The sequence below is a fragment of the Myotis myotis genome, unplaced genomic scaffold, assembly GCF_014108235.1.
Source record: "Myotis myotis isolate mMyoMyo1 unplaced genomic scaffold, mMyoMyo1.p scaffold_m19_p_3, whole genome shotgun sequence".
Taxonomy (NCBI): Eukaryota; Metazoa; Chordata; class Mammalia; order Chiroptera; family Vespertilionidae; genus Myotis; species Myotis myotis.
The window spans coordinates 158789344-158798449 of record NW_023416335.1 but is presented as its reverse complement, the minus strand read 5'-3'; the positions used below and the strand labels follow the sequence as shown (position 1 = coordinate 158798449).

General features: G+C 37.2%; 1 protein-coding gene across 1 annotated transcript; it reads left to right on the top strand.

The window, feature by feature from the left end:
* Positions 1–2098: 2098 nt before the first annotated feature.
* On the top strand, positions 2099–3034 carry LOC118651271 (olfactory receptor 6C2-like). Its single transcript, XM_036300266.1, has one exon. It carries the CDS (start codon positions 2099–2101, stop codon positions 3032–3034), a length of 936 nt encoding a protein of 311 aa, XP_036156159.1.
* Positions 3035–9106: the final 6072 nt, after the last annotated feature.

The following is a 9106-nucleotide window of genomic DNA, read 5'->3' as shown; positions in this document are numbered from 1 at the left end:
TAAGCAGGGAAGTAATGACATAAGCAAAAAGGGTGATAGTTCATGGTATGCATGACTTTATTCGCCAGCAAAATTATTGTTTCAAATGCAAAAAAATCCTGTGTTAAATACAAGTATATGTAAAATTTACAAGTAAAAAGTAAAATAAGTGTGGCAAAGGAGTTTCAAGATGAAACTTGAATATAGGTTTGAATGTGTAGGCAAATGAATAATACATATACGTTATTATGTGTGTATGTAATTTACACAACAATATGTCTTACCATGGACTATAAGTCTCGAATTGTTAGTTTTGGTAGCTATCCCAGTAGAGAAGACAACAGTCCCTGATTTCAACAAACTCACTTTCTCAGAGGAAGTGCTAAAGTGGAAGTAGCAATTATTTGTATTGAAGCATAAATGAGGAACACTTAACGTAGACAATAGAGTACCAAAGGACTTTCCAGTAGAAATGATGCTCAAGTGAAAATCACAAACATATAGTTACATCCGTATTTTGGGAGACTGGGAAGTAAGGATGGAATGTGGAAAGAGAGAGATAAGAAAGGATTTTTTTTTTCAGACAGATCATCAATATGAAGTGCTTACATGAACTACCACATAGTAAATTCTCAATAAATAGAATTTGTTCTTTCTAGTATAAGGAACATGGAGTAGAAAGAAGACTATATGAGTTACACAAAGCATAAGTCCTACTTGGGATTTTGAGTTCACAGCACATAAATTATCTGTAAGAGGCGAGAAAATAACAACTGCCATACACGAAGCATGTACCATGCATCAGATTTTATTGTACAAAGCAAAGAGGTACATAAAAGTGTATTGGAAATTAATTTTAAACTTGTGGTACATTCATAAACCTATTTCAATGTAGGTGACATTTTGAAATAATAGAACAAAAATACAAAAACAAAAAGGGATTTAAAAACCGAAGTCACACAAATACACTGGATTGAAATTGAATAGAATTTAATTAAATGAATTTATCTTATACAAATGTAAAATATTTATATTTTAAGAATATCATTTTAGGTGAATATGGTAGATACTGTTTTTATCTCCATTTTGTAGATTAACTTACTGAATGCCTGAGAAGTTGGAAAACTTGCCAACAGTCATACAGACGAAGGCGGAAAAGCAGGTATTAGATGATGGAGATCTCGCTGCAGATCTGATCTTAATCTTGATGTACTGCCGCTAAGGCTAAGACTGAGGGAGACGATAAAGACATGTGCATGGAGAGTATATTTAGTAATTTAGAGTTGATTTTGGACTTAGTAATAGTGACAAAAAGGGGTCAGAGTGTTTTCCATGCTTAACTAAACAGAATGAAAGCATAAAAAAAAACTGTGAGGTTTTTCCAGCTGTACATCATTAGGTCTGACATTTCTTCACCTACGGCAAATACATCATGCAGTAAAATACTCTGTATTGTATATCCAGTAGACACTGAGCGTAAATTACACACTAGCAGAGAAACATAAGGAGAGTCCGAGGAGTCATCCAACAATGTTTAAGCTACATGTTAAAACATAAAAACAAAACAACATAAACACATTTGGTCATAGTGGCAAAATGTGAAATAAAAGTTACAGGTAGACCAACAACGCCTGTGCATGGAGCTCAGATTAGTTCTTACATGTTTACATTTTATCATGACCAAATCTTCATGGAAATACATGAAAAAGGTATTACTTTTAAATATTCACCTTTGAGATAAGAAATCTTAGACAAAAGAATAACTCATAATTTTGTTGAATCACAAAACATTATATAGGTCAAAACTACCCACGTGAGAAAGTTCAGTCTTTGGTATAAGTTAAAACTGAAATAAAAAAGGAAACAACAGTGCTAAAACAATTTTTTTATTTAAAATATGTTTTAAAATCTATCACAAAACTGCCAAAACAATAAATAAAATAAGCAATTAAGTAGCAAGGCCCACCAGAATGTTGGCAATATCAACTATTAATTTATAGCAGAAACTGCATGTGAATTAGTTTGCTAGTAGTTACTGTTTATCTTTATCTGGCTTTGATACCACTCTATTAAAATAGAATATCTCTAAACTCTACATGAAATTAAGTAAAGTTCAGTAATGAGAAACCACACAATAAAAACTTTCATCCTCTTGGGACTGACAGATGACCCGCAACTTCAGGTTCCAATTTTTACTTTTCTATTTCTCACTTACATGTTGAGTATAACTGGGAATCTGACCATCATATCCCTCACTTTAGTGGACTCCCACCTTAAAACACCCATGTACTTTTTCCTACAGAATTTTGCCTTGTTAGAAATTTCATTTACATCTGCTTGTATCCCTAGATATTTGTACAACATAGCAACGGGTGACAGATCAATTACATACAATACTTGTGTTGTTCAATTGTTTTTTACTGACGTGTTTGGAGTAACTGAATTTTTTCTGTTAGCTGTGATGTCCTATGACCGCTATGTGGCCATCTGCAGACCCTTGCGTTATGTGACCATCATGAGCAGCAGAGTCTGCAAGAGCCTTGTCCTCTGTTGTTGGATGGCTGGCTTGTTGGTCATACTCCCACCATTTACTTTGTTCCTAAATTTGAAATTCTGTGATTCAAATGTCATTGATTATTTTGTCTGTGATGTATCTCCTTTGTTGAAGATTTCATGCTCAGACACATGGCTCATCGAGCAGCTGGTTATTGTCTGTGCTGTGCTGACCTTCATTCTGACCCTTGTGTGTGTTGTTTTGTCCTACATTTACATCATTAAGACCATTCTAAGATTGCGCTCTGCCCAGCAAAGGAAAAGGGCCTTTTCCACCTGTTCTTCCCATATGATTGTGGTTTCACTCACTTACGGAAGCTGTATTTTCATCTATATCAAACCTTCAGCCAAGGAATCAGTGACTATTAATAAGGGTGTGACAGTGCTAATGACATCCATCGCTCCTGTGTTGAACCCATTCATTTACACTCTGAGAAACAAACAAGTGAGACAAGCTTTCAGTGACTCATTCAAAAATATTGCATTGGTCTCAAACAAGTAAGAGAATGTTCAAGTAAAAAAATAAAATATCAAGCTAAGTATAAGCCATTCGGTTACAAATCTGTTTGTCTCTTTTTGATCTGATCCATATTCACATTAACTTTCTCAAACATTAATTGCACCCAGAATGAACGCCCTCCACCATGTGAGTTCACTCCTTTAATCCTCCTGCAAGCAAACCTCTTTCAGGGTAAGATCCCAATCAGAAGAGATGATAATAATTTTCTAGTGAGTGTAAGCCTGATGTTACTTCTAATCTATAAAGTTGAAATGAAGAAAACTAAAACAAATACAAATCAAACAAGGAAATAAACAGTTGTTTTTTATTTTCTTCGACTTGAAAGAAAATAATTGATTTAAAGTGTTCTTCCAGTCTTCCCATCAAAATATTGCTTACCCTTTGAGACAGCATGGAGGGACCTGGAGAGTATCATACTAAGCAAAATAAACCAGTCAGAGAAAGACAGTATCACATGATCTCATTCATATGTGGAATCTAAAGAACAAAATAAACTGATGAACAAAACAGATCCAGAGACATAGAAACATAGAACAAACTGATCAATCTCAGAAGGAAGGTGGGGGTGGGTGGGTGAGAAGAGATTAACCAAAGAATTTATATCCATATATGCATAACCCATGGACACAGACAATAGAGTGGTGAAGGCCCAAGGTAGAGGGCGGGGGAAGACTGGAAGAGATCAATGGGGGTCGGACGGTATGCGTCTGTATTACTTTCTCTTTTTTTCTTTTTCTTTTTCTTTTTATTACTTTCTGTGGGAAGCACAGAACTTGGTTGTAAAGTTTGTAAGAAGGAATCTCCAAAAGGTCAGGAGCCCCCAGGGGGAGCTGGCTGAAGGCGGATGCCCCTGCCTTGACTTTTCCAAACAAAGCCCCTGGGTGTTTTACTGGAATCTTTATGTTTAGTCTTTAGATGTCCTTGCTTAAAGGACACTGCAGATGCATGTGTTTTCTCAAGGATGCTTACCTTTCTGATAGTATCAAATAGTTAATTTTAGTTCAAGCTGTTGTTACAATAAAAGCCTGAGGAGGCAGGCAAACGGGGCTGTTTGGTTCCTATAGCCAAGCAGTCCCTTAGCCCTCTCTTTCACAGAAACATGTGTCAGAGTAATCATTCATCTGTAGCTCAGGGTCTGCTGATCAGCACCAGCAAGTGGTGCCCCATGTAAGGAGGAACGCAATGAGACGTGGCAGAAACCTCGAAAATGAAGAATAAGAAAATGAAAGTAACTGTGCAGTAAGTCATTGGAGCCTGCTTGGGATTTCCAAGTTCTAGGGCAGTGGTCGGCAAACTCATTAGTCAACAGATCCAAATATCAACAGTACAACAATTGAAATTTCTTTTGAGAGCCAAATTTTTTAAACTTAAACTATATAGGTAGGTACATTGTTATTAACTTAATTAGGGTGCTCCTAGGACTTAGGAAGAGCCACACTCAAGGGGCCAAAGAGCCGCATGTAGCTCACGAGTCGCAGTTTGCCGACCACGGTTCTAGGGGATTGTTTCACAATGGGACAAGAGCTATTCAGAGAATAACAGCAATATATCACGGTGCTTAAACAGTTATTAAAAGCAGGTGGTGCCTCTGTTACAGAACAATTAATGAGCCTGTTACAGACTGTTATAATTTATAATCCTTGGTTCCCTGATGCTGGAACACTAGACCTTAATCTCTGGGAACAAGTGGGCAAGAATTAAAGAGAAATCAGGCCCAGGGAAAACGAGTGCCCTTATCATCTTTAACTATGTGGGCTCTTGTTCGAGCTGCACTATGCCCACTTCATATTGAGGATCAAAAGCCTACAGAACACCAGGAGGATTTATCGCTGCCCCCTCCTCCTGAAGTAGAACCTGTAGAGCCTGTAATATCTAAGACCCCACCATCAGAGGAACCTTTCCCGATCCTCCGCCTCCAGTGTGGGAAGGCTCATCAACTAGATCCTCAGTTAAGGGATCATGTGTCAGGCAAGCTATGTTAGAAGGAGAGCTTTTGGCTTTCCCAGTTATGCAAGATCAGCAAGGTAAGCAGATACATGAACCACTCTCCTTTAATACCTTTAAAGAAATGAGGAAAAGTATTAGGGAAAATGGGGCTAACAGTCTATTTACAAAAGACTCCTTAATGCCTTGTCTGAAAATTACCATATGATGCCTCGGGACTGGCAGATTTTGGCCAAAACAACTTTGGACACCAGTCAATATCTATGATGGAGGGCAGAATATGATGAGATCTGTGAACAACAGGCTGTTTGTGGGTGTTCACTGGCAACCCCACCTGGGAGCCCTCTGGGCCGCATTCTGGCTGTAAGTCCCAGGCACTATAAGACATCTTCTGAAAGATCCATGGAAAGAACTCTGATTTATTAAGTCTTGCCTGTGTGTTATGCACTCCTGTAAATATCGTATATGGGTGTTTCTGTTAATTGTTGTTTTGTGTCTTCGTTGTTTGGTTTAATTTGTTTAAAGACGGGCCATATTTCTCTCTGCTAGGGGCCCCAGCTACTTGTGGCAGGCTGAACACATGGCAGGGATTGCAGGGACTTCCCAGCAGCTGCCAAGAATTCTTAACCTTGGGGACCTTTCCTGCTCTCCCTCTCAAGGCATCAGCCACTAGAAACTCTTAGCTAGTGGAAGTTCTCGTCTGTCTGTAAAATAACTTGGTTACTGATTGATGTTCTTTGCTTGCTTTCTTATCTTTGGGGGACTTAATTTGCACTTCACCATTTTATGAACATAGGGAATCATCTGTCTCTGCTGTCTGGGCTTTGTGCCACTCATAAAGCATTTGCTGTGCTGGGTTAGTGTGAGATAAGATTCTAAGGCTCATGTCCCAGGCCAACTTTTTATGAGTACTCATTCATTTACTATAGGGATTTTTTTTGTTTCTGTTTTTAAGATCTATTCTTATATGTAAGATTTCATATTGTTAGTCTACTCAGAAAGAGAAAATATGGGAAATAATTATTTAAACTCCCCAAGTATTTATCGTAGCGGCCGGAGCTACAGAAGTACAGGCTGCAGAAGTGGCAGCAGCATCAGGGTGGGGGAACAATATTCTTGTAAAGGGATAAAAAAAAAAAAAAAAAAAGGTACTTTTACACTAAAGCCAATACAACTCCTAGGGCAATGGAAACTAAGGAGAAAATAAACAAATGGGACTACATCAAAATAAAAAGCTTTGCACAGCAAAAGAAACCATCAGCAAAACAACAAGAAAGCCCATTGCATGGGAGAACATATTTGCCAATGTTATCTCCATTAAGATTTTAATCCCCAACATTTACAAGGAACTCATTCAACTTAACAAAAAGAAGATAAATAATCCAATCAAAAAATGGGCAAAGGACCTAAATAGACACTTTCAAAAGAGAACATACAGAAAACCCAGAGACATATGAAAACATACTCAAAGTCACTAATCATCCGAGAGATGCAAATCAAAATGACAATGAGGTACCATCTCACACCTTCCAGAATGGCTATCATCAACAAATCAACAAATGGTAAGTGCTTGAGAGGATGCGGAGAAAAAGGAGCCCTCCTTCACTGCTGGTGGGAATGCAGACTGGTGTAGCCACTGTATAAAACAGTATGGCATTTCCTCAAACAATTAAAAATGGAACTGCCATTTGACCCAGTAATGCCACTTCTAGGAATATATCCCAAGAAAACAGAAACACCAATCAGAAAGGATGTATTCACCCCTATCTTCATAGCAGCACAATTTACAATAGCTAAGATTTTTAACAGCCTAACTGCCCATCAGCAGATGAGTGGATTAGAAAACTGTGGTACATCTACACAATGGAATACTATGCTGCTGTAAAAAAAGAAGGAATTCTTACCATTTGCAACAGCATGGATGGAACTGGAGAGCATTATGCTAAGTGAAATAAGCCAGTCAACAAAAGTAAATACCACATGATCTCACTCATTTTTGTGGAATGTAAAGAACATTATAAACTGATGAACAAAAAATAGATACAGAGGCAAAGAAGCTGTCAAACTACAGCAGGAAGGCAGGGGAGGGCTGGGGGCGGGGGAGGGATAAGAGATCAACCAAAGGACTTGTATGCATGCATATGAGCATAACCAGTGGACGCAAGACACTGGGCGTGGTGGGTGAGAGCATGTACCAGCGGGTAGGGGAGGCCAGGGGAGGTCAATGGGGGGAAAAAAGGAGACATATGTACTACTATTTGTATTACTTTAAACAATAAAATAAAAATTTTTAAAAAACAACTTGGATTATAGAAAGAAAAAGAATAAAATCACAGTTGCTCCTGAGAAGCAATTCTCTAAAAGATTACTTGAAATATCTCACCAAGAAATACCTTAAGAAGGTTACTCTTCGTGATAGGCTTCATGTGGTTGCATCTGACAAGGAGACGTATGAACTTCGTTACTTTCATATTAGTCAAAATGAAAATGGATCTGAGTCTGAGGGCCAGGTGAAGGCACCTTAAAAAGGTCTTTGCTTACTAATAAAACAAATGAGGCATACCAAGAGAAACATCTAGAAATGGACTTTTAGTTTATCAGAGAATAAAAAAGATAACACTTTAAAAAATATATACACACAATGATAACACTAATAAAATGTTGGACTAGCCATATTAACAGCAGACAAAGTAGACTAGAGCAAAGAATATTATTGGGATAAAAAGTGTCATTTTTTTCAATGGGAAAGGGGTCTATTCTTAAGAAACCTAACTGCTTATGCATATAACAAAGACCTTCAAAATACATGTAACAAAAAACTGATAAAATTGCAAGAAGAAAAGAAACACCCACAAGTATAGTAAAAAAAAAAAAAAAAAGTTCAACATGCCTATCTCAATATTTGATTGAATCATTGCCCAAAATTCACTAAGTACACAGAAGACAACATTATCTATCAACATGATCTGGCATGTATAGAACACTCCAAGAACAAAGAGAATTATTCTAAGGCTCACAAATAATATTCGCCAAGCTAAACAATATTCAGGACTCTAAAAACAGCCTTGTTAAATTTTACACAATTCAAATTATACAAAGTGTGCTATCTGGCCAAATGGAATTAAATTAGAAAGAATTATGCACCCCTATGTTTATTGCAGCGTTGTTTACAATAGCCAAGATTTGGAAGCAGCCCAAGTATCCATCAGTGGATGAGTAGATTAAAAAAGCTATGGTATACAGTATTTACACAATGGAATACTAGTTGGCCGTAAAAAAGAAGGAAATCTTACCCTTTGCCACAGCATAGATAGACCTGGAGAGCATTATGCTAAGTGAAACAAGCCAGTCAGAGAAAGATAAGTACCATATGATGTCACTCATGTGTGGAATCTAATAAACAAAATAAATGAACAAAGTAGAAACAGACTCATAGATAAAAACAGACTGACAGCTATTAGAAGGGAGGGGGGCTGTGGGACTGGATGAAAAAGGTGAAGGTATTAAGAAAAAAAACAACCTCATAGACACAGACTACAGTATGGTGATTACTAGAGGGAAAAGGAAGTGGGAGGAGGTACAAGAGGGTAAAGGGGGGATAAATGGTGATGGAAGGAGACTTAACTTGAGGTGGTAAACACACAATATGATATACAGATGATGTATTATAGAATTCTATACCTGAAACCTATATAATTTTATTAACCAATGTCACCCCCAATAAATTCAGTAGAAAATAAATAAATTCTTTTTAAAATATTAAATTTCATTGAGAAACACCATAATTGGAACAAAATATAATAATTTGTGGGATGCAACAAAAGCAGTATTTTTAAGGAAATTTATGGCTCTATAGTAATAATAGTGATTTAAGTAACTGTAACATATGTCATTGGCCATAATCTTAGTCACACACCCATATCATTTGTAAAGGAGGCTGGGTAGATTTTTACCTGGGCATTTTGCACTAAGCATAAAACTGGGATTCAGTTGCTATGGACAAGGAAAGAAAAATACCAGACAGGAAATTACCAGTCTCTGTCATAGTCCATCAAGATGTTCTTCAAAAATTTACTGTAAATACAGAGAGATATCTTCTTCCTCCCCAGC